This window comes from Neomonachus schauinslandi, chromosome 4 (genome assembly GCF_002201575.2).
Source record: "Neomonachus schauinslandi chromosome 4, ASM220157v2, whole genome shotgun sequence".
Taxonomy (NCBI): domain Eukaryota; kingdom Metazoa; phylum Chordata; class Mammalia; order Carnivora; family Phocidae; genus Neomonachus; species Neomonachus schauinslandi.
Window position 1 is genome coordinate 164,617,482 of NC_058406.1, and position 27,511 is coordinate 164,644,992.

General features: G+C 38.2%; 1 protein-coding gene across 2 annotated transcripts in view; it reads right to left on the bottom strand.

The window, feature by feature from the left end:
• TRPS1 (transcriptional repressor GATA binding 1) overlaps positions 1-27,511 on the bottom strand; it is a 254,651-nt gene that overhangs the window by 167,601 nt on the left and 59,539 nt on the right. For both annotated transcript variants that reach the window (XM_044914656.1, XM_021688756.2), the window contains 2 exons: positions 24,271-25,400; positions 5,952-6,555 (listed from right to left, as the gene is read on the bottom strand). In XM_044914656.1, the coding sequence (XP_044770591.1) occupies positions 5,952-6,555; positions 24,271-25,400 (1,734 nt within the window). The remainder of the gene's footprint in view (positions 1-5,951; positions 6,556-24,270; positions 25,401-27,511) is intronic.

The following is a 27,511-nucleotide window of genomic DNA, read 5'->3' on the forward strand; positions in this document are numbered from 1 at the left end:
GTCAAAGGCAAAAGAGGGTAAAGAATATGACAATGGAAGTAGCATTTACTTTTTTTTGTTGGCATCAAATAACAAAGTATACAAAAATCCAAAATAAAAAAATTTCCTGGCATTTTAGGTAATCAACAGTTCTGTTAAATCTGTCCATCAGATCGGACTTCACCAGAAAAATACTACATTCACATCAAGGCTGTGTAGCTCACGGCCTCCACACTTTTGAATCATTCTCCATCTGTTGCTCCTGAAACTTGGGCCACCTTCTATATACTCTTCATTTCCAACATCTAAGAAAGAACATTCAACAATGGGTTCCTTTTGGGGCCCTGTTATCTCCTGACTCATGCAGTCTGTGAGAAAAGGAAGCCAAGCAAAAGATAGTTATACAGGAAATAATTAACAGATACTGTGCTGAAGGATACCATTTCACAGCAACTACAAACTTACAGCCCAATTCACTAAAAGATACATCTGCTTCCCCTACTTTATAAACCTGGGCCAGCAGAACTATGCCAGACTTCACAAAAAGTCTAGGTTACAAAAAAGGAAAAAAAAAAAATGCTTCCAAAAATACTTGAGTCAATGGAGCTGACTTATAAAAAAGAAATTGGAATAGAAGAAAATCCCATTGGTCAAGCCAATAAAACCAAACATACATGTATCAAATTGGCTTTAGTTGCGATCTCCTGTCAAAAATGGTACACCTATATAAAAGATGAATAACCAATAAAGGAAATAAAATCAAGCTACCTAGATTTTATTTAATAAAAACAAAACGGCCACGTTCACTGCTACACTTAACTAAGTCAATGAATGGATTGTATTTTTTAAATAAATCTATATTACATTTGAATTTAAATCATATCCTTTTCTAACAGGTGGACAAGAGAAATTCATCTATGCAAGGCAGAAGCACAGAGATATACAAGGATTGTTAATTCTGGATATAGTAAATGGTTTTTAATACTTTATTCAAATACCAACAAATCAAGTATCAACAGTTACCTAAAGAAAGAATTTATCAACGTGCCCTAAAAACTACAAGTTTCATAACCAGTGATTACGGTGGTGTATCCTTCCCATTTTTCTAGGTATAGTCTGTTCTCTTTGGGATTAAGTATACCTATATGTAAATATTCAAATGGAACTAGAAAAAGTTATATACATAAACATTCTATTACATCACTACTACCCGCAGATCATTGAAAAACTGATTTTATTCTCATTAAAGGTGAAGGAAAAAAACCAGTATCAGACTTTTCCCTTAAAATCATCTTTAGTTTAAAAAAGTTCCTGCGATCTTCTGTCACTGGTTGTAAAGGCATTCAACACTGTCACTTGTTTGAACGTCTGTTTGGCTGCCAATGGACTGTCCCCAAAAGAACATTTTTGCATCTCAATAGACTGTCCGGTATCAACAATCTTTAAACTATAAATTTAACACCACTGAAGCAAGGGGGAAATAACATCTACTTTGTGCTGTCTTGGTATCACATTTACAAAACGAACAAATAATCATACTACTTTGCACTTATCTAGAACCCTGCATCTGACGATCTCAAATGGCCTGACAAACATTAATTAACTAAGCTGCACAGCACTTCTGTGAGGACGGCAGGCATTTTAATCCCAAGAGTGGGATGAACGGAGATCCTGGGAGGCCCTGCCTTTGACAGTCAGTGGCTCAACTTGGAACTCAACTCCCAGAACTTGGAACCCATCTCCCATGCCCCATGGCTGAAGGTCTCTGCCAAAACCAACTGGTGCAAAATGTACATGTTGAAATAGACAGACTTCCCTAAATAAATTTACAGTGGAATCTAAAATCATTTTTCCCCTAGATGCATGAAGAAAGTGGACTGATAACTAGGGTGTCTGAACCTATGGGAGAATTCGAGTTATCATAGCTGATGAGTTTATCTATGACACGCAGATGTTTACCTGGATGTGGATTTGCTATAAACTCCCCCAACACAGTTACCGTCTAAACCCAATTATACTTCTGCATTTCATTAAATGAAAAACTGCATTTGATATTGGCAAAATCTTTGTGAAATTTAATGACAGATGCTTTGTTCCTATTAATGTGGTTATCAGTTAAAAGACATAGCTTTCTATGTCATAAAACCCAATCAAAAACGTCAATTATAAGAATGAGATCTGGAATTTCTTATGCAGGAAATCATAAGACTACTAAGTTGCATTTGTATGAGTCTGTCTACAAAATGAATAAATAAATACCTTTGTGTAAATATACAACATAGAAGGAACTGGCCAGAAAAAGGCACACGATTATACTGCGTTCTGACTACCCTACACACTGTTTAGTTTAACATGAGAAAGGAACATCAAGTTGAATATTTAAAACCAATTAACTTTTGCTTTTAGCACAGAAAATGTTAAATATGTTAACCTCTTCACAGAGCCAAATCTTAAGTTTAAATGAAAACACTGTATTTTCAAAACATTTTCAGGAACTTATTCATGTTTATAAAATCCTCCTAGAAGTTTTAGAAGAGTAACAAAGTTTTCATATAAACTTGGGACTATTTCTAGCAGAGTCTAAAGTCTTTAATGTTTCTTCCTACTCATAAAAGAAAACAAAACCCAATGAGTTTACAGAAATATTAGGTAGTTAATACACAACAAAAAACTAATTTTCATAAAGCAATTTACAAGATAAAGCTTATGTTAATGTGCCCCCTGCTATCCTCAAAGCACAGTGGTCCACACAGATCACATACACAATTTAAAATGTTTTGTAACCTATCAATTTCATACTGGTAACAAAGGAAAAATACAAAACATTTGCTATGTGAAAATATATATAAACGATCCGCTATTGAACACAAAACTAAAAGCCAAACACCTATGTAAAACAAAAAAAGAAAAGAAAAAAACTAATGAGAAAATATTTTGAAATTTTAGTTCTTCCCTATGATTCTTATATTTCTTTCCTCACTTTGAGTGCAGCAAAATTTCATAACTGAAACCAGTTAAAAACATGTATCAGAAAGACCAATATCCTGAAAGCAACTATAATTGTGTGCCTTGTGAATGGCCCTAAATACATTCATCCTGCTCTTTAAAAATGTTTCCACTATTAACCAGCATAGGGTTGAACTATTTCAAATTAACATTTTCTGCTGCACAAATTCCTCATAATTCTCATTATCAATTTGTATAGTCAGTTGATAGTCAAGTTTTTACTTTTAATATTAGAAACTACATGTATAAATCTATTTATAAGTACTTTATTAAGACTACACTGTATGCACTATTTAATAAAATGACTTTTAAAACCAATTTTCCTTTTTTCAAAGTGCTTACTATTTCTAAATAAACAGGCCAGATAGCAAGATAATTTCAAGTTCCATTCTATTTATACTCAAATATGAATATTATATTCTGTAGATACACATTTACAGACACCTATATTTCCATTCACTACATGTAAATTGTATTTGCGTATTTTTATGGTGTATTTATAAACTTTTATAGGACACCTTCACTAACAACTAGACCCCTACAACTATAAAATTAAAGCAGTGTTTTTACCTTCAATAAATTGATAGTGATACTTTGATGGGTCTTTCCTTATTGATGGCAGAGGAATGAACTGAGAATTTGGTATGATAATTCAGCAACGCCAATTTCTACCGCCAAAGTAGAATTCTTGTCGAATTCACATTCAGAATGGGCTCTGCTGTTTCTCTTATATGCCTTAAAAAGCTGATCAGCTAAGATATGTGTACGTTAAAAACTTTTAATTCACTTAATACACTAAATACTGCACAAATTAAATCAGTTACACTTCCTCTTCCAAATAAAGCGGTGATTCCCAAAAGCAATATTAAAATAAAATGAAAATATGAATTTTAAAGAGTCACATTTTACAAAAGTCAAGGAAGAATGATCCACGGCTTATATATATAAATTTTGTCATCTCTCGAAATTTAGATGATCGCCTTTAAAAGATGACAAATCCCATGGTTAGGCATTTGATTATTTGTAGAACATGGTGAAGCAGTCTCTCGTTGAAGATTTCGTACTTCAGCAGCTAATGTGGAGGAACTAAAGAAACAGTTGCAATGATGCAACAAAAACTCTGAAGTCAGGGAATTAAGGAAGTGATAGAATTGAGAAAAAGAACTTTTTAGAAAAGAATCATTATCCCCAGTCTGCTCAAAAAACGTAACACTCTCAGGCTCAGGTTTTAGACTTAACCATATAAAAAATGATTGATCGTTCCAAATTCTTAGTGTATGTACATGGTGGCAGAAAAGGTAATATTCCAGAAACAGTCTAAAAGAGGCTGGTATCAATCTGGTACCAAACAACTGGTATCAAATGAAGATGTCACGGATGAAAACTATTTTAAAATGGGAAAAAAAAATGGGTGGGGAGCTCTAGTGATACGGATGTAAGGCACCCAATTACAACACACTCTCAAGATGCGATATGAAATTTAAAAACATAAGACATAGCATCCCTGCCTTATAACCAAAAACCAAAGAGCCACTTGAGACCAGAGGAGTCCTGACATGCTAAGAAAATGATGAACATTTACAATTGCAGCTCCATATATATGTATTGGAAAGAAGCTCCCTGAATTGAACACCCTTCTTGAAGGGCACAAGAACTATTTCTCTTCTTTTTAAAGTTACTTATAATCAACTTGCGCCTTCCCTGCAGGAAGGATTCTTTGTTTCTTGGAGTACGAGGGGCATAGCCTCTTCTGTATTCAAGCCCTTCTCTTAGCTCCAGGGCATGACTGCAGCCAGGAAAGGGAACAGCTTTTATAATTAACTGTGCACCTCTAAGAGGCACTGCTCAACTCCAATAGAGAAACCTGAGAAGCACAGATAGGCTTCAGAGGATCTGCAGGAAATGGGAGTAGAGAAGCCACGCAGACACTGGAAAGAGAAATTTTTCTCTCCAGAATCCATCCAGAGAGACCTCAGTGGTCTCTGACCCACAGGTCAAAGCACTGGGCTGGCTGTGCTCGCTTTCTTAACTGGCGCTTTTGTGAAGGTTAGCTGCTTTCTGATCCTACCTTTTAGGCACCAACAAAGCATCGAAATCATGCAGAAAGCTCAACACTTTGTCAGAGTCAAGGTGAAATGTCGAAGTGGGGGTGCCTTAGGCAAAAAGCAAGCATCACTTATGGAGAGTTCGTGAATTTTCAAAATCTAAACTATTTCTTGACACAGCTACAGAGCATGAAGAGAGAGAGCAAGGATCTCATCGTTCTCAGAGGTTCTGTTTTTCCACATGTGACTATGTCTTTCTCCCTACAAAAGCCGGATCATATAAAACACACCGGTCTTTCTCTTCTTTGGATGCTCTTCACACCACTCACACTTGGGTCTATCTCATTTTTTCCCTTCTTTTTGGTAACTAAACAACAACAAGCATTGTCATTTGTACATAATTATACCATCAGTTTTAAGAAAAACCTACATTTCCGTATTAACCTCTCACCATGGGCTCTGCATCCCTAGTGATTTAAATCTCTGCTAATTTCCTTGTTAACCAGATACAGTGTCACACCACCTTAAAATTTAAAAGTCATTTACCTATTTTAATGTAACAGATGTGCAATCTTCTGGGATTCTGAACCCCCCTTCTCCAAATGTGGCCTTGCTGTTTTGCATAATCACCAGGAATGATTAACCAACATTCAATCTGAGCTAAGAGCAGTGACAAACAAGTGATTGCCTACCACTGTATCAAGGATGTGTAGAGTTCACACACACACACACACACACACACACACACACACACACACGAGCTACTTTCTGCCACTTCGGCCTTATGAGTATAAATTCCCAGACTGAGACAGATCATTTAGTTTCAGTTGGTAAGACTAAATGATATGAAATCTAGAGAATATGTGTCCTCCCATTTTCCCTTCAAGATAGGTGAATTATTTAAAAATTAAACCTTCCTACCCGTAACAGGGACTGGGATTCATCCTTGGACTTGTTTTCTCCCGACGCAGGATACTGCTGGGTGAGGGTCCCCGACTTCTCTCCGCCAGCTGGTACCCCCTGCAGGAATCCCTTGGTCTCCACAGCCAAGCCATAAATAGGTCGCGCCAGATGGGCAGCTTCGACATTGGGGCTATCCCTCAGAGTCTTGGTCTGCTCTTGGGTGCCGGACACAGGCGTCAGAAGCCCCAGGCTCGCCTGAGTATAGGATGGGCTGCCTCGCAGGATGTCTGCCCCTCTCCAAGTCATGTTTCGAAGGTCATCACTTGAACTCTCGGTCCAAACTTTCTCCTTTAGCCCATCCTTATCTTCTACCTTCTCCCTCTTCACCACACTCTCGGAAACTGGCTCTCCCATTTTAGAGTCTGGATTGAGCAGACTGTAGACCTTGAGGTCAATTTTGGGCTCCTCCTTGATGGTGGACACAGCATGGCCGTCCTCCTCACCGTTGGCTGTAGTGACGTCCTGTTCCTGGCAGTGGACAGTGTTGAAGTGCTCCAGTAGTGAATGAGTATCAGCAGCTGTGAAACTGCACTGACGGCATTTGTAGCAGCTGTGTGCTCTCCTGCAGAAGAAAACACTCATTAGAAACCTAGCATTCGGAAGGGCTTGAAAAAAACCAGTCCTGTTGAAGAGACTGTCTTGTTTCCACCGGACATTCTTTCCCGCTTTGTTGAAGGTGAGTTGACCACAGAGCTGAGGGTTCATTTCTGGGTTCTCTATTCTGTTCCACTGATCTGTGTGTCTGTTTTTGTGTGTTCCTCAAAAAGTTGAAAATAGAGCTGCCCTACAACCCAGCAATTGCGCTACTGGGTGTTTACCCCAAAGATACAAACGTAGGGATCCGAAGGGGTACGTGCACCCTGATGTTTATAGCAGCAATGTCCACAATAGCCAAACTGTGGAAAGAGCCAAGATGTCCATCAACAGATGAATGGATAAAGAAGATGGGGTATATATATACAATGGAATATTATGCAGCCATCAAAAGGAATGAAATCTTGCCATTTGCAACGACATGGATGCAACTAGAAGGTATTATGCTGAGCGAAATAAGTCAATCAGAGAAAGATAAGTAACATATGATCTCACTGATATGAGGAATTTGAGAAACAAGACAGAGGATCATAGGGAAGGGAGGGAAAAATGAAACAAGACGAAACCAGAGAGGGAGACAAACCATAAGAGACTCTTAATCTCAGGAAACAAACTGAGGGTTGCTGGAGTGGTGGGGGGTGGGAGGGATGGGGTGGCTGGGGGATGGTCATTGGAGAGGGTATGTGCTATGGTGAGTGCTGTGAATTGTGTAAGACTGATGAATCACAGACCTGTACCCCTGAAACAAATAATACATTATATGTTAATTAAAACAAAAAAGAAGAAGATAGCAGGAAGGGAAAAATGAAGGGGGGAAATCAGAGGGAGAGAGAACCATGAGAGACTATGGACTCTGAGAAACAAACTGAGGGTTCTAGAGGGGAGGGGGGTGGGGGGATGGGTTAGCCTGGTGATGGGTATTAAGGAGGGCGCGTTCTGCATGGATCACTGGGTGTTATATGCAAACAATGAATCATGGAACACCACATCAAAAACTAATGATGTAATGTATGGTGATTAACATAACTTAAAAAAAAAAAAAAAACCCAGTCTTTAAGGACCTGAATTTTATCTCCTGCAATGTAACAGCTAGGACAAAATACACCATTCGCAACACCCAGAAGTTGGAATGTAATTAACTGGCATTTCTGGTTCCATATAAAGAATGTGACATTCCCTTTTAGATCAACCATAACGGGTAGACACACACATATAAACTAATGTGTCCACACTCCAGCCAATTCACAGTGAAACTCGGTTGGTGTGTTTTATTATTGAAAGACTTGCTCTGTTCACCAATTCTATATTATTTAACAGACACATATATTCGTATACTGATTTCATCAGTGGACTTTTCACTTTGTTTATTTCAACTAAATCGACATTTTTTTCATTATAAATATACATACATCTCTAGTGCTAGTTTATATAGCGTTTACATGTATTAAATTCTACTTGATTACAGTGTTCTTTTCTATCACACAATTTAAATCAATTTAGTCAATGAAATATGGTTGACTGATCTAATCTAGTAAATAAGATGTATCAGAAGCTCGAGATTTTTTAAGACAAATTCTATCTATCCGTAAGGCTTTAGGAACATTCAACAACTGAGCGTCTGCTGGGTGTGCAGCACGACAGGGGCTGACTGGATATATTCATTCATAAAGAACGTGTGAATGCAGGTGTTTTCTTTTTTAAAAGGCATAAAACAAAAAGAACGTATTGTTGAATTTCATAGCATCCTCTGCTATTAAAGATGGAACACTTGTCAAATTAAGACAAATATTCGATTAACAAAGAAGAACAGAGGCACTGTATCCTAAAAGACATACTGGGAAGGTACACAAGTGACTTGGAATAAGGCATACTTATAAAAACTTTGTATGACTCTCTAAATAAACTCCATGTGGAAACACTTGCTACTTCACTAATGCAATCAGTTGCCAACTTAAAGTAACAAAATAAGTCTGGAGAGCTATTACTTAAAGCTACCACCACGTATGTGCGCATATATATAACTGTAGATGATCATCACAAATTACTTTGCCAGGCCCTGGGGTCACATTGGTGTATGTAGAAGAAACCCAGTCTTTGTCCACCTGGTGTTTAGAGTCTAGTCAGGAAGGACGATCCTCACATTAGACTATAAATAAATATAAAGAGTGGTATGTGCCAAGAACTTTTATGGATGGGATGGTAATGGGGTGATGGGCTGCATAAGGCAGTCAGGAAGGCCTTTCCGAGGGAGAGAAAACCAACGGATGAAAAGGAGCTATTCTTGTTGGAGGAGGGGGAAGGGGAAGAAGGAACATTCTAGCCAGTCTGAAATACTGAACAGAGGCCATCGTTGCTTTAGAGGAATAAATAAGAGGAAGCATGTCAATCAACAAGCTGGAGGGGTCATCTAGAGCTTTGTAGACCATGATAAGCAGGCAGAGAGATACCTTCAGAGGTTAAAGGAAGCAATTGCAAGGTTATAGGCACAGCAGTAGCATCGTTAAATGTATGTTTTAGTCACTTGGGACCTTAACGGTTTCTGTACTGAATAACTTCATTCCCTTATGAGACCTGTCTGATGGCTGAAAAATCCAAAAGAATGTTCATATTTTAAGGAAGCAAAATTCAAAGGTATTAAGATATGTAACAAAATCTCAGCCAGTATTTGTCGAGAGTACTTAATGCAGTACAAAATTGTCTTCTTATCATTAACAGCTTACATTTGGTTGAATAAATATGGACATTTAACTTTTAGTTTTTACAGAAAGTTGTCTTCTATCTTTTCTTCACTGTTTAAGTCGTAAAGATAAAGCAAAAGGAAATACAACAAAGGTGAATAATTTAATGATGAACTGACCATAAAAATGAATGTTAAAATTAAATTTCTCAAGTGAAAGAAGCCTAACCCTTGAGGAGAAGATGTCTATAACCAAGAGTAAGAATCTTAACCCAAGGTCAAGGCTAGAAAACCCCATATAGGATTCAGATCACAAAAGACAAAAGACAAAAGACTCAAAATCTAGGACCTTGAACCTATGGGAACTTCAAATAAAGAGCCTTCCTAGCAAAACTATATTTGAGTATCTTCAATGGGAGATAAACTCCTAACTTCAAAATTGTACCAAAAAATTTTTATGTCTAAGAAGTTCAATCATACAGAGAAAGACAAATTTATCAGAATGGTTAAAGACCAAAACATACCTAGGAAATACCCTCCTGAAGATATTCCACATAATCTATTGAGCCATGTAAATTAAACAAACTTCAGGAAGCACATTCACAAGCTCTGATCAACCTTCACCGCTAGACAGTTCTAGCGAGTTCACTGCCCACTACGGCAGTAAATTTATGGTTTCCTTGACATGGTGGGGTCTCTGTTTGAAATCTCTGAGGGGAGTTCCTTCCGATAAAGTAAGACTATCAATTACCACTGCTCCTTATACCAAAACTGGTATTTTATACAAAACCAAAAGTACAAAAAGTATAAAAAATTCCAAAGTCCAAAACTTCTACAGAATTACAGTGAAGCTACTTCAAGAAATAAAGACAATTCCAGGGCAACAGGAAGGAGAGAGTAGCAACGCACAGTAGAAGAAATACAATTTCCTAGGGTACCTTGCAACAAAATATTTTAAAACAGCAGGATCTCAGTTCTTATTGGAGCATATAAGAGTGTAGACTCTGGGAATGCCTGAATTTCAGTCTTGGCTCTATCTTTTACTCTATGTGTGACTTGAGATAATTTACTAAACTTGCCCCAATGTCTTCATCTGCAAAGTGAAAATAATAGTGCCTCTTGATAGATTCTTGTGAATATTAAGGAAATAACACCTTAGTAGGTGAGTAAATAAGTAGGGTCAATGGGTATAAATCCCAAAATTAAATAAAGCCCCTCTCTTCTGCGTGAAACTATGGTCTTTGTGCAAAGGAGTTTAAACTTACAAACTAGCATTTTGTTATCATCCTTTTCCATTCTCCTATGTACCTTAACCATGATGAACATCGTTCTTAAAAGTAAGTTTATTTCCTAGAAGACCCTTTGCTTTAAGACACTGACAGGTAGAATATATTCTATGCCTTTTCTGCTTCACCTAGTGGCATTCAATAGCCTAAAAGAATGAGGAATTTAGTACTTTGCTTAATTGCCTACCTTTACTCTTTTCATTAATAGACACAAACTCTTAAGATTCTGAATCACAGGGCGCCTGGGTGGCTCAGTTGGTTAAGCGACTGCCTTCAGCTCAGGTCATGGTCCTGGAGTCCTGGGATCGAGTCCCGCATCGGGCTCCCTGCTCGGCGGGGAGTCTGCTTCTCCCTCTGACCCTCCCCCCTCTCATGTGCTTTCTCTCATTCTCTCTCTCTCAAATAAATAAATAAAATCTTTAAAAAAAAAAAAGATTCTGAATCACAAAAATAGAAAAAGGCATTACCTATATTTTATTAAAGTCTTGGGAGGTGGAGATGCCTTGAGTGTATTCATTAAGATGGTTTAGAATCATGATATATCTAGTAATATATCTCAGTAATTCAGATTATGTGCCTTCAATATCGACTTATTCTGCAATCTAGAAATGTCCTTGAGCCGTCCTATCCTTCCACCAAATAAAGACAACACATGCAACCCTTACCCATGCCTTGATTGGTATGTCCCCTTAAAAATACAAAGGCTGTGGGTCCCTGCCCAGGCACTGAATTCCTCACAAAGTATCACACTCAGCTGTCTGGGGCTTCTAGGTTCTCTGATTCCAAGTTGTCCCAATGGACAACCCCTGACTCTTTTGCAGATCTCAGCAAGAGTTATTCTGATCTGCCCCACAGAGGAGCTCCTGATCTGATTGTTCCAGGAAAAACCTTCCCTGACATGGGTGCTGGAGAACCATCAGAGATCAGTGGGGATGAATATAAAGCAAACAACAACAACAACAACCCCCCCCACCACCACCACCCAACTGCAGAACTAAGTTCTCGGTGAGAACCAGGTTTTACAGTGAAAAGGAAAACACATTTTAACAGGAAGGATATTAAAATAAAGTTGTAATAGTAAGCTCAACTCACACACCTTTCCTTCTGAAGAGTTCAAAGCACTCTGATCTCCCATTTCACTGAAGGATACAGCCCATTTTACAGATAAGTAAATGGAGAAATGGTGACTTGTCCCTTGAATCTACATCGAGTCAGGAACACAGGGCTTCTACCTTCCAGATCAATGTTCCATTTTTCAATCCCTGACAACCCAAATTTTTAACTTTATAGAAATCAGTGAAACCACTGACAATATGGAAAATGAAAACGCGAGAGGAAGGGAAACGGATCATCTGACAGCAGAAAACACCAACTACGGTAATGGTCTGCAAAACATGCTGAGTTTCCTAGCAATACAGGGTCCAATGCAACACAGGTAATGCCCTTACTAGCTCATTAATCAGAATCTTAAGATTCTGGGTGTAACAACTATTTATGAAAAGAGAGTAAAGCTTGACAATTAAGCAGTAAACTGCTAAAGTGCTCAATCTTTCAGGCCATTGAACACAGCCAGGTGAAGCAGAAAAGGCAATTTGCTACATAGGACTCTAGAGACTGGAAGGGCTTCTTTCTCCCTGTAATATGTCTTAAATAAATGACAGAAAATATTTTAAAAAGACATTACTTTACTTTCAAAAGCTTAGAGCCACATAAACTTTTTAATAACCTACACTAACATCTAGAGCAGTGTGTCTCCTATTCTAACATGCATAGGAATCACCTGGGAATCTTGCTGAAATCCAGATTCTGATTCTGGAAGACTGGGGTGGTACCCAATATTCGGTATTTCTTATAAAATCCCAGATGATTCTGATGCTGTTGGTCCCCAGACCACACCGTAAATAGCAAGAGTCATGAAGCCATGGTTAGAAAGAACTTCAAGATGGGTATTAGTTAGTATGGAACAAACTGTCAGCACTTGACAGAATATTTTCAAATGAATTCTTTATGATGAGCAACATCATCTCCCCTCTTAAAGCACATACAACCTTATCCACCTCTGAGAGTCAACACTAACAGCTTTGGAAGTTAAAACTACAACTATAACATTGTCAAGCATAATCCCCAAACAAGAATTAATCTTTTTTTTTTATAATTATATTGTGTGGGGATCATCTTTCACTATTTATAGTGCTAGGCCATTTATATACATTATCCCTCAACAATCACACAAAGTACATATTCCCATCCCTACTTCATGGGATAAGAATCTGAAGCATAGACAAGTCAATTCACATAGAATAATACAGAGGACATGACACAGTATTGAGCACTTGTCCACGGTCCTCTTTCATGGATGCTGTTTGGTAGCTGATGCAATGTTATTAGCTGATTCTGGAGTTAGTCCCTGAAAAATGTACATATATTCTCTGACATGTGTCATTCTCTCAATAATTACTGAGAAGACCTTCAACATAATGCCATGTCCCCTAAAAATAAAAATAGATGATTTTAATCCCTAGTATAAGAAACATTACAGAAGGATACAAGTTTAGTCACTGTGAAAATACTTTAGTTTGGACTCGCCTGTGACCTACAAAATGAATTACATTTTATCAGCATTCATATGAAAACTTCAAAGAAGTTCAAGGAATCTTTCTTGCATTTCCCAAGATCCACACTCTCACCCATATAGACTTCCAAAATGATTCAACCCAAGTATGCCTAGCACCCTCTGAGCTCCTCCAAATCTCTGTTTTCTTCTGAGGACTTTTTCCACATTGCCTTTTATTAAAATCTTGTGTATGTCCTAGATTACGGTTATACTGTAATTGCCTTAACATCAAGATCAATGTTCACACATCTCTGTATCCACTCCCCACCCAGAACATCCAATAGTAAATATATACTTAATCACAAAAGGGATAAACCACCACAGCTCTGTGGATGTTCAGGATGCTGGATTTAATATACAGAATCATAAAGCAGCAAAGAAATACTAAGAAGAAGTACACAGATATATTTCATAGACGGTGCATTTTGAGTGGCTTTTCTGAATAAACCCTTCATTATTTAAAAACTCCTAGAACTTCTGGCTACATTTAGCCAAACTTCTCCTTAATACAAATATATGCTTTGCATTAATTTAAATTCTATATTCTCCTGCCAAACAGATAGCAAACACTCTCCTCATGCTACCTAAGGGAAAAAGATGTCATTTCGTAGGTCTCCCTAGCATAGGATTGCCAGATAAACACAAAATGACGACTTGAATGTCAGTGTAAAAAAAACAAATATTTTAGTGTAAGTACGTCCCATGCAATATTTGGGATATATTTAAACAAAATCAGTATGTCTCATGTAACATTTTAGAAAACGAGGACATGAATCGAAGAAATTTGATAGAAAAGCTAAATCATCCCTTGCCTCCAGAGAAAACTATAAGCTGCCTAACAAAAGACCAAATTGTACTTAATTCAAATGACTTAAAATTTGTGAGAAAAGTTGTTTTATTCCTTATCCTATTTAACAGAATTTTCATGCGCTATAAAAATGCATTTATTTCAGTTCCATCCATATTCAATGTACAGTGGCTTTAGCAATAGTGTTTCATTCATTAGCAGAGATAATACATTATTTTCAAAGTTCATAAGGGGCTGAGCTTTTCTAGATCCTAGAAAAAGATCAGCTCAAAGATGCTACTCTATCATTACCTTACTCTGATAAAACTTCTATATTTCTATTTTTTTAAAGATTTTATTTATTCATTTGAGACACAGAGATACAGAGAGAGAGAGAGAAAGCATGAGCAGGGAGAGAGGCAGAGGGAGAGGGAGAAGCAGGCTCCCCGCTGAGCCAGGAGCCCGATGCGGGGCTCGATCCCAGGACCCTGGGATCATGACCTGAGCCGAAGGCAGATGCTTAACCATCTGAGCCACCCAGGCACCCCTCTATATTTCTATTTTTACAATAAACTAGCCCACAGTATATGTGAACTCAGATCTGAGCAATGCTTTTCTCTTCTAAATGTAAACTCCCAGAGATTTCTGCCAGCATCTGAAAAGCTCTCCTCTACCAAACAGGTGTACTTCTTAACCACTGAAATCTGTTTCTTCTTCAACGACTAAACAAAGCATGGAAGTAAATGAGTAGATCATAAATATTAATCAATTAGACTTTGAAAGGTATTTTTTTGGTAATTATGGAATCTAACACCTACAGACAAATTACCATAGAAGAAGAATAAATGAAGGTGGTTTAATTTATTTTTATTTTTTTAAAGATTTTATTTATTTATTTTTAAAGATTTTTATTTATTTATTTGAGAGAGAGAGAATGAGAGAGAGCACATGAGAGGCGTTAGGGTCAGAGAGAGAAGCAGACTCCCCACCGAGCAGGGAGCCCGATGCGGGACTCGATCCAGGGACTCCAGGATCATGACCAGAGCCGAAGGCAGTCGCTTAACCAACTGAGCCACCCAGGCGCCCGAAGGTGGTTTAATTTAAATATAGATCAACAGATCTGGTATCTAATAAAGTTAGTCATTTTGTAATATACACTTTTCTGGTATCAAGGCCTCTAACATGCAGCACTTGAGATTACGGACACTGGAGAATGAGGGATGAAGAGGAGGTGAAGAGAGTATCTGAGGGACAAAGACAAAAAAAGGAATTACAGGTGAATAACCAGATCAGTCAACTTTTAGAAGCTGGAACTGCAAATAATATTCAGTCTTAGTTAAGTACAGAGGAACAGTCTACAAAATATAAGATAAACTGAACCCTGAGTAAGATTCCATTCAATCCACTCATCTTGTATTTTTAAAGCTGAAATAATCTGATTAGTGTTTACTCACTTGGAGTAACTGGGTTTCTTAAGGGGAATATGGGGTCATTTCAAGTGGTAGAAGAAAATACAACTCGTGTCATATCTGAAAAATTTCAATTTATGATTCCCTGATTCACTTTCAAAAAGAAGATATCCCTTACCAAATGTTAAAGGAAGACAAACCTCCCCATAAAATAGAAAGTGAGTAAGAATTGGGAAATGATTTCTATGAACTTGATATGAACTAGAAATCATGACTAAACTTTATTTTATCCCAGGAATTGATCATGGTTCTTGTACAAAGTCTTCAGGACCATTAAATCTGAAATTCTAATCGTACATACAAATAAAGGTAGTGCCGACTGTGGGTTATTTTCTTGAAGGACTGTAATATCCTGGGTAATGTTCTGTCTCACAATGGAAATTCTCAGCTTGAACTATTAGGTCCATTTCAAAGTATTACAGGCAACTGATTTATTAGGTATTGTTTAAAAGAACATGTCACCTATAACATACACAAATCTAAAATGTAACCATCATGGTCCGCACCCTTTGAGAAACTCTGTGCTAATGCACTATGTACTCAGCTTTTAAAGATGTGTTGATAATTAAGTGCTTATCATAAAATCTGCTCTTTAGAATTAGCAGAGCACACAGTCAATGCTCCTTTCGGTGCTCTGTTAAGGTAGAGATTGAGCAGTAGCTACCTTAATTTGACCAGCTATGGTATCCAACGTTATTTCCTTCAGTCCGAGTTACAGATTTTAGGTCTAACAGATTCAAATACTGTCTAAACATTTTAAAATGCATTCATAAATCTCCATCTAGACAGATGCTTGTCATCAGATTTACTACCAAAAATATGTCCATTTTTTCACATTCTAGATAACAAGCAGGTAGACAATGACAATAGTAATGATTTTTAAGTAGTTATTTACTCATAAGGGGGACTGAGCATTTATTCAAGTATTTATTGGACTTCACTGATGAAAACTGACGTTCCATTTTCATTTTAAAATGTTATCATATAGGGGCGCCTGGGTGGCTCAGTTGTTAAGCGTCGGCCTTCTGCTCAGGTCATGGTCCCAGGGTCCTGGGATCGAGCCTCGCATTGGGCTCCCTGCTCCACGGGAAGCCTGCTTCTCCCTCTCCCACTCCCCCTGCTTGTGTTCCCTCTCTCGCTGTCTCCCTCTGTCAAAAAAATAAATAAAATCTTAAAAAAATAGTAAAATAAAATAAAATGTTATCATATAATGTTAGTCATATACACAGTCTACATATATGTGTGTGTATGTATAAATATATATACACATTCATATTTAGGTTTACAAAAAAAATAAAAACTGGAACATAATCGTAGAATATGATTACATATATATGTATGCCTTCTCTGTGTGTTGGTATAAATATATATATACAGAGAAATACAGAGAGATCCATGTATGCATATATGTATATACATATATAGAAAGAGATGATATAGAGAAAATTATACTTATGGTATAGTTCCATATATGTACATGAATGTATATGAATATATATGGTATATATGTGAATATATATGGTATATATGTGAATACACAAACACACATATAATATGTATATCGTTTTGTTTTGCTAGTTTTTGTACTCACATAAAATGGTATCCAGCTGCAAATAGTCTTCAATTTGTTTTTATTCTGCCAAAATTGTACTTACAAGATTCATCTATGTCATACTCAATTGTCATTTACTTAAATTCACTACCGTGTAATATTCCACTGTATGAAAATCTACAAATTGGGGCGACTGGGTGGCTCAGTCGTTAAGCGTCTGCCTTTGGCTCAGGTCATGATCCCAGGGTCCTGGGATCAAGCCCCGCATCGGGCTCCCTGCTCGGCGGGAAGCCTGCTTCTCCCTCTCCCTCTGCCTCTCTCTCTCCTTCTGCCTCTCTTTCCGCTGGTGCTCTCTCTCTCTCTCATGCTCTCTCTCAAATAAATAAAAATCTTTAAAAAAAAAAAGAAAAAAAGAAAATCTACAAATTATTTAATGACAATAGCTATCATTATTAATTGGTATTTTTTTCCTTTTTTTTCTTCTTTTTTTAAGAGGGAGAGAGCGTGCATGTGTGCAAGCAGGGTGGGAGGGGCAGAGGGAGAGGAAGAGAAAGAATCTTAAGCAGGCTCCACGCCCAGCACGGAGCCCAACACAGGGCTCAGTTTCATGACCTTGAGATCATGACCTGAGCTGAAATCAAGAGTCTGACGATTAACCAACTGAGCCACTCAGGTGCCCCTGCTGTTTTTGTTTTTTTGTTTTGGTCGTCCTGCTTGCAAAAACTGCTACTGTGAACATTTTTGCACAGGTTTCCAAATGTATCCATGAAAGACATTTTCTTCTGAGGAGTGTAATTATGCTTCCAATGGGAATATGAGCATTTGATATTGCCAGAATTTTGCCAATTCACTTTATGCGTCACATGTATTGACCATTTTTACCCTTTATAATTTTTTTAACATCTATGTTTTCTGAGATAAAAATCACCTCCTTTTTTCTTTGGTTAGTATTTGCCTCATGTAACTTCATCTATTCTTACCTTCTTGTTAGTGAGACCCAACTTAATTACACTGAGTCAAAGGATATGCTCTGTATGATACTTCTTTCTGAAATTTGTTTCTTTTTGCTTAAAATGTGTTAATTTTTCTAAGTATTTTATATATGCTTAAAAAGCATGTGAATTCTCTAAATTGTTGGATGCACAATTGATATATTTTTATTAAATGAAGTTTGTTAATTTGTTCTAATCTTTTATATTTTGAAAATTTTTTTTCTGTTCAACCTTTAGTAACACAGGTTGCTTAAAATCTATCACTGTGATTGTGGTTTGTCGTATTTTCCCTGTAGTTGTCAATCAGTTTTTGTTTTACATATAGATTTGACTATATTTTATATATTTAGAATTATTATATCTCCCTCAAGAAATGAACCTCTTATCATTATGTATTGACTTTTCCCTCCTATGCTTTTTGTCTTAAAATCTAAATTGTATGAGTTTAATAATGCTATCTCAATATTCCTTTGGTTTATATTGCCTATAACTCAGTCTATTTTTTTTTAAAGATTTTATTTATTTTTTTGATGGAGAGAGAAAGAGAGAACACAAGCAGGAGGAGTAGCAGAGGGAGAGGGAGAAGCAGGCTTCCCGCTGAGCAGGGAGCCTGATGCGGGGCTTGATCCCAGGACCCTGGGATCATGACCTGAGCCAAAGGCAGATGCTTAACCGACTTGAGCCATCCAGGTGTCCCTCTGTCTATTTTTTTGTTAGATTCTCCATACACTTATATTTTGAGCGTGTATCCTATGTAAACAGCTTAGAGTTGAATTTTCTTTTTGAATAAATCTGATAATACCTTTTAAGTGGAAAGTTTAATCCACCCAGGTTCATTAAGCTTTTTGACAGCTGGGTTTTTTTTACCATCTAACTTTTAAAATCTTATTTATCTATTTATACATCTTCCCCATGTACCCTCTCTTGCCATTTTTTTAAGAAAATAGAATTTTATTTTGTTGTTCCATTCTCCTCTATAGCTTCAGAAGTTATGCACCCATTTCCTATTCTTTCACTGGTTATCCTTAAGTTTCCAAGTATGCAGAGCAAAGTCCTAACACACTACCTCCAGACAATTCAAGGGCTTTTAAGCACTTTACTTCTGATCATTTTCCCTACAAACTTACATAATTGTTTTACCCAACACCTTAGTCTGTCTCCTTTTAACTGTACAAATAAGGCAGACTATGTCTGTTTAGATTTACCAATAGTTCCCTGATCTTGGTCTATGTGAAAATATCTTTGCTTGTTCTTGGAAAATTGTTTTCACAGGTAGGCAATTCTAGGTTGACTATTTTTGTGTTTGTTTTTTTCCTTTCAAACCTTAAATAGAATTCCTCCCTCTTCTGTTTTCCATCGTGGCCTATAAAGTCTGCTGTCAACCTAATTGTCTTTTCTAAGTAGTTGATAGGTTGTTTCTCTCTAGGGGCTCTAAAAGGACCTCTCTGGCATTTTAATTTTTACTACAACGTGTCTGTGACTGAATTTATTTGCATATGTCCCTGTTTAGTATAAGCTATGCTTTTCTGTATCTGTGTGCTTATGTCTTTCATCTTTCAGTTCTAGAAATCTTCTGCCATTATCTCCTCAAATACTATTTGCCTATCTTCCATTCTCTATATTCTTTTCTCCTAGGACTCTAATTAGATGCAGGTTAAAACAGCTTATTACATTTCTATAACCTACTGACTACTTTTGATACTTTCCATCCCCCTCTTTTAAATATTCTGGCTAATGTCTTCAGATTTAACTTGTGACTAATTCATTTGCCTTCTATCATTTCCCAATCTGTTATTGAACCTATCCACATTTTAAGTTTCAATAATTATATTTTCAATTCAAAAAATACTATTTGTTTCTTTTCTTGAACATTTCTAATCCTTTATAGTCTCATGGAGTTTGATCAGTTTATAGATCTGATTTTCATTTCTTTAAACACATTATTTTTATAACTGAAAAGTATTATATTTTATAGCTTTCTTATAACTAAGAATATATTATATTCTTATAACTTATCATTTTCCTGGGTATCGAGATCCATTATTTGCAATTCCCACTGATTTCCCATAGAATGGTTTAAATCCCTTCCTGTATGGTTAATTTCTATAATAATGGACTCACCTAAGGTTTATCTTCTGCCACAGATATCATGGAGGTGAAAATTGGAGTATTTCATATAGACAAACTTGTGTTTATTTCTGACAGGAGTCAGAGGAGGCTCTAAATGTGGAATCACTTCAGCCACCTTCAAGGTCCAGCTTAACGTAAACCAGATTCACCAGCCGCTTGCTGTCAGTGACTCCAGGCGTAGTCTCCTGACTGACCTACATCAATACTGGTATTTGTCTCAGCACAACATCACACTCCACGCTTGCTATTCACTTCTCCCCAGTCTGGGTTTAGTCCACTCTTGGTAAAGGGAAGACAAGAAAAGCTTCAGAAATTTCTCTAACTCATGGAAGTCTAGTAAGGCTTTGAAAAGTACGTTTTATCTACTATAGTTGTTTTGTGAGGAGACAGTACTCCTACTTACTCCAGAAACCCAAGTTATAACACAAAAAATTCTAGTGAGGAGAATGGTAGGTAATCAATTAGAGAATGGATATACTGTTTAATTAAATGATAAATAATAAAACAAACAGTGTGGGGAACAAATGCAGGAGTAGAACATAGTAAGTCAGTCAAATGTGAGCTAGGGGTAACATAAGTAAATATGAAACATTAAGAAAAGAGAATTGACCAAGTTCCAGTTACTGACTGAATAATGTTTGCAGTTCAACCAAGATTAAACCTGATTCTTGAAAATGCCCACTGAGTGGAATCCACACCAAAGTTTTCACTCATAACTCTCAATCAACTCTCCTGCTTCTCAGCTGTAGTTTTTTTTTTTATAGCTACCTGATTTCATGTATTTTATAGATCTTAGCTTCTACTACCTTTTTACTACACCATAAGACTAATACATAAAGCACTCAAAAGCCTAGAATATTCCCTAGTTACAACAGAATTATGGAGAAAGTTTCCAAACATGTATAATATGAATAAACATAAATTTAACCAGAAAAATATTCTTGTGATATGGTAAACTTGTCCTCTTATATTATCTTCAAAATGTAGCATGTGGGGAAAATGCTTTGATAGCAGAACAAGTTTTCAGCATCCATAGGACTATCTCCTTTCACATCCCTAGAACCTTCACTGTTGTTCAACGTTCAGTAGAATTTCTGAAAGTGTAAGTGTCCAAATTGCAAATATTTCTACAAGAACTCATAAACAGATCAGTGAAAAACTACTCAGTACCTCAATCCAGGACCACATGAATTACAGCAGGTTTTCTTTTTTTAAAGATTTTATTTATTTGACAGAGAGAGATAGCGAGAGCAAGAACACAAGCAGGGGGAGTGGGAGAGGGAGAAGCAGTCTTCCCTGCAAGCAGGGAGCCTGATGTGGGGCTTGATCCCAGGACCCCGGCATTATGACCTGAGCCGAAGGCAGACGCTTAATGACTGAGCCACCCAGGCGCCCCAGAGCAGGTTTTAATAATAAGTGCAGGAATGGGGTTCCTGGGTGGCTCAGTCAGTTAAGCGTCTGCCTTTGGCTCAGGTCATGATTGATCCTGGGGTCCTGGGATCAAGCCCGGTGTCAGGTTCCCTGCTCAGCGGGGAGTCTGCTTCTCCCTCTCCCTCTGCCCCTCCCCACCAGCCCCCCACCTCACTCATGCTCGCTCTTTCTCTCTCTCTCAAATATATAAATAAAATCTTTTTTAAAAGTAAGTGCAGGAGGATTTTAATGCCCTAGGAACAAGTATTGCTCAGTTTTCTCATCTAAAAAATGCTAAAAGGTTGACTTAAATTCAAAATGCACAGACAACTGTCATTTGGTGTGGAGCCCTAAGTCTTCAGAAGGGTTTCAAGACCATAAAATAGTCTGAGATTAAACTGTAACTTACCATGGAGATCTTGGCTTATCCTTAACGACTGTGAAGTAAAAAACTCACAGGCATTTCATTTACTTAAAGATCTACTCACTGAGCACTTATTAGCCATTCTGACACTGTGCTAAATTGTGTAGATACGGCAGTGAACAAGACAAGACTAGTTTCTTCCCTCAAGAGCTTATTTTCATTACTATTAACTAAACTCTGAGATTATTCAATAATATTTTTATTCATACTTTTATTTCTTGGGAGGTTTTTTTTTTTTTTTTGTCTAACCAAAGCATATAGTAACTCTGCTTTTCCAGACACATTTTCAAGCAATGGCCTCAGCATCCTCAAAAAAAGCCACTCATGCAAGTGATCTGGTATCCAGATGTATCAGTGTGTGTGTGTGCGCGCACGCGCGTGCGGTGTGGTGTGGTGTGGTGCGGTGTGGTGTGGTGCGGTGTGGCTAATTTCCTCAAGATTAAGGAAAGCCTCCTCTTTCAAAAATAGAATGGATTACCTAACTTTTACACCACCTAACAAATGTATATGCACACTGGTAAAGCTCAGGAGGAAGCTAATGTCTGTTAGCCCAGAAATAAATTAGCATGCAGCTAACATCAGAGGAGGCAGGAACACTCACTACAAGTGTGAACACATATTTGATTACAGGACTGTGTCTTTCCTACGGCTGACCTTATAAATTAAACAGTGTAAATCTCAAGGAAGTGTTTTCTGAACATTTAGATTCATTGTGAACATTAGGATGCCCTTCAAATTAACATCGAACATTATTAGCCTATTGCTGGACATGAACTGCTTCGTTACTGGTGACTGACAACACACACACACTCACACGGACACACAACTCCTAAAAAGAATGGGAGGAACTGTTCAAACTCTTGCGATGGGAAAATTAAAATCTGTTTAAGAAACTGTTTAAAATCTTGGAATGGGAAGATTTTTAAACTAGGATACTGAGTCTACAGAGGAAAAAACATTTAAAAATAGTAAATAAAGCTCTTTGCTTTGATGCTTAGAGGCACAACAACAAGAAAGCACCCACTGAACACTAAGTAACATCTGAACGTGCTGTATTACCAGGATTTTGCTAAACAAATTCCCCTCATATGGCCAAGTCTCAGGTTAAATGCTCCTTCCTCAGGGAGGCTCCTTCCTCAGGTTAAATGCTCCTCATCTACCATATTGGGCTTTGTGGTCATTCTATTCAAACACAGGGGTCTCTACTTCATCTGTTGTGACACTTGTACTCATAATGATCCACTAATGACTTCCCTACTAAACTGTAAGTTCCATGTGGGCGCAGACTAGGTTTGTCTTGTGTCCTCCTTTATCATCAATGCCTGGCACAATGTGTATTTTTGGAGCTAATTCATTAAGGAATTAATGTATAAATGAAATAAAGAGATGTATCCTAGACCCATCTTTAGAAAATGTGAAAGACTGGGGTGCCTGGGTGGCCCAGTCGGTTAAGCGACTGCCTTCGGCTGGAGTCACGATCACAGGGTCTTGGGATCGAGTCCCACATCAGGCTTCTTGCTCAGCGGGGAGCCTGCTTCTCCCTCTCCCTCTGCCGCTCTCCCTGCCTGTGCTCTCTCTCTCTTTCTGTCAAATAAATAAATAAAATCTTTAAAAAAAAAAGAAAATATGAAAGATTAACTGGGAAAAGTAACATTTAAAAAGAGAATAGGATGAAAGTGAAAAAAAAAACATGAATGTATCTTATATCTCTGCTTATGGATCTATAATAACTGTGGCTTTACCCACTCAGAGGAGTGAGCATAGAGAAATTCAAAGTCACACCTCTTGCAGAATTCTCACCTTCAGATTACTGTTTCTTTGAGAAATGAGGATGTTGCTCAAATTTTTTTTTTAAAGCCAGAAGAATGTCCAATCTCATTTTAAAAGAAAAATGAGCAACCTGTCCTCAAGCTGATTGCTTCCCAGCTGGAATAGAGAAGAGAACACATGACAATGGCACCTTTCATTTGGGAGCGGCCCCATCAAAAACGATGGGATGCGGAGCCACCTGGCAAGGACAAATCCATGAATTGTGGTAAGTGAGTGACCTCATCAGCATTACCGTCATCACCGCAAATTGTAAAAGACTGCCCCGCAAACGGCAGAGAACGGGTATGAAGAATAAGAGTAAATGGTCTGAAACAAGTGACCATATTAAAATCCATGGTTACCACCTCGATAAATACATAATCTGCAGTTTTATGAACGGTCTTTTATGTTTGCTTGTCCCGTAACTTCCCCAAGTCATCACAATCATTCCCGACGATTCTGGGATCAGCCCTCTGGATTCTTTGGATCATTTTCTTTGACATCGCTCCTCCCCGCCCCCGCCAATGGCTTACCTGTAGTGTCGGGAAATCTCTTCTTCCACCTGGGTAATGAAATCACATTTGGTGCATGAGTGTTCTTTGCCCTCCTTGACAGCCGGCTGCCCATCCGATCCTTGCAGGTGGTTGGCTTCCTGTTTGACCTCTGAAGCTTGGGACTCATGCACACTCTCGTAGTGGAAGAGGAGGACATCTACGTCAGGGGTGGAGAACACACACTGGTGGCACTGGTGTTTGACTCGCGAGCTTCCGGCTGCCCCCGGAGACAAGTGCAAAAGCAAGAGTGCACAGTGGGAACAATTACTTTTTCTACAAGCAAATGGGTAAGTAATTTCTCCAAGGTGCTTTTCTGGGCTGCAAAGGCCTCTGGGACAGAAGGGACAGTGCTTAATGGTACATTTATGGATGTTATGGAGCTGCTGATAGTGACGGAGGAGTGGCCCCACTACAATGACGTCAGGGCCGTGGCTTTTGGAGTATCTAAAGTCACAGAACTGACAATTATAGCTCGTTACCATATTATCCTCTGCTCCCTTGCTGGAGAAGTCCTTCTTTTTAGCCCCACTAGAGCCCTTGTCTGCCTTGGCCATTGGCTCCCCTTCTGCACTTTTGGCTAGATCATTCTGATTAATGACAGAGCCCCTGGAAAGCTTATCATTCAACTCTGGATTAAGGCCGCCTGACTGCGCTCCTCCGTGCTGTTTGCCATAATGTTCTAGCAGTTTAAGCGAGCTAGATGACTCACAGCTGAAACTACAAAATTTACACCAGTAGTAACTGGTGGCCTCTGTACCATTTTGTCTCGAGGAATCGAGGGGCTTGATGGGCACTGAGTAGCCAACAGGAGTGTCATCTCCTGTCTTGACCGTGATCTTGTCCTGCCACTTTCCCAAGTCTCCAGAATCACTGGACCGAAGTGCAGGGATGGATTTGTTAGAGTTTTTCTCTGAAGGTTTCGCACCCTCAGAGGAGGGGAGAGAAGCTTTGATTTTGTTCGGGTGCGTCTGAAGAAAATGTTGTTCTAGTTCAGTTGAGGAGTTGCCCATGTAAGTGAAATTGCAGAATTTGCAGCGGAAGTACTTGGTGTTTCCCTGGCAATCTGGAGTTTTCCGTCCGATGCCAATGAATGTTCCACCCGAAGTGACCTGGTACAGAAGAGATGGATGTTACTTCAAAGGTATCGTTAATTTCGTGCTCTCTGTAGGAGGGAGGAGGGGATATTGCCAAGTATTCCACATCAAAAAATACAATAGTACTTCTGCTTATTATGAAATCACTTGAATAATCAGAGCCAAAGAAATGCACTCTTCATGTCTCAATAGCTACTCTTTGAGAGGCTCATTATGCTAAACATCTTTGGCCAAAGTAACAGATAAAGATAAGTAATAAGAGGACTATAACTAATTCAATGGATTTAATAAATACTTTTCTTAAAAAGCCAAGAAAACGATTTTCAAGTAAGCAGGTTTTACTACGGTCTCCTTCAAACCACATGCTTGCAGAAGTATCCAAATCACAGTGGATTTCTTCTCATGAAGTTAAGGGTTGCTGTCAAAACTAGAGGCAGTTGCTTAGAGATTACTCAATGCAGACGTTTCTCCAAGGAAATCCTCTGTTCAGTTCCTATAGCAATGAAGCTTTGGGCAAAGATGAAGTCTACCTTTTGGGTAAAATAAAGGTGCTAAAATGACCACACAAAATGCCTTATGATTAAAGCCCAGGCACTCTTAGACCAAAAATGAAATGAATGCGGTGGACCTTTAAACCAAAAATGAAATGAATACGGTGGACCTGAAGTCTTGGTGAAAAAGGTCTAACGTAAAAAGTTTAAAATGTTTCCCAACCTAGGATAAAGGAAAAGAAGAAAACCTTCCAGGGCCTCATCTGATCAAGGCTCTGTCTCAGTGGGTCATGGGGATGTTCAAAGGCCAAAATAAAATTGTCCCACGACAAAAATGATCACAGCTCTCCTTTCTACCCAAAATTATAGAACTGTACAGCATTAGGGCAATGAAGTCATTCAAAAGTCACTTTATATAAAATCCTTCCTCCGTGTGCCCTGCAAAGGGCAGCTGAACTAAGCGCCACTGCTGAGTAACCAAAATTCCTGGTTTAAAACAGAGTTTTTGATAGAAATGCTCCAAAAAAGGAGAGATTTCCTCTTCTAACTATCAGAGAATATCTCAGTTTTTCTAGCTACCAGATGTAATAGATTAAGCACGTGACATAATCATGTTCTGCCTTCTTCAACAGCTGCTCAAAAGTGACATGCGTGATCACTGCTCATATCCAAATCACTCCATGAGGAAAGTCTCAAGCATCTCAAAAATCATTTAAGAAGTTCTACTTAATATGCAAATAATATTCCTTTAGCACGCTGAGAAACACGCTTGCACCTCTATTGTACAGGACTGAGAATGCAGTCCATTCTGCCACTTAAAGAGAGGTTGTGAGATTGATCAAAAGATTAAACCTGTCTGGCCAAGAATTATTCAGCTGGGGCCACCCCTACATTTGTTTCCAATATTACAGTTCCCGGAAATGTGCATGATCACAGAAACAGCTCAACACTTACTGTACATTAAGGTAATAATTTACAAACGTCTCCTACAGCCTTTAATCGAAGGATGACAATGTTTCACTTTGGGTGATGTCTACATCCACCATGGCAAGCACACAGACTCCCATCTGTCCGCAACAGCCAGGCATCATCTAACCAGAAGGGGAAGAAGGGGGCACCCTCCCAGCCAGCAGCCTGGCCATTGGCTGTGAGAGAGATGTCAAAGCCAGACCGCACGAGGATACAGCCAATATACCCTTCTAATCTAGCATTTCAGTAACTAGAACAACTAAAATGTGCCCTGGAATGTCATCACATTGCAAAATCCCTCCATCTATTTCCCAGTTCAATAGTGGTGAGGAGGAACCTTGTTTCCAAAAACAAAACAAAGCATTTCAGTGGGATTCCATCAACTCTGGTAACTTTGTTCAGGAACTTCAACTTGAATCAAAAGGGGCAAATGCAGAAGTATGCCCTTCTTCTCTCATGTGAGTAAAACCAGCAAACCAAAATTTTCTTGCTTTAGCTACCATACTGCTTCAGAGTTGTCGATTTTCCTAACATAAAATGATTTTAACTTCTGCTTGTAAACAGGGATTCCTGAGAAACCACAACACATCATCACTGTATCTTTGATTTTGCAATCTCCAAGCCACATATTCCATGTCTACCCTGAAAGGGCTGAACAAGGAGCAC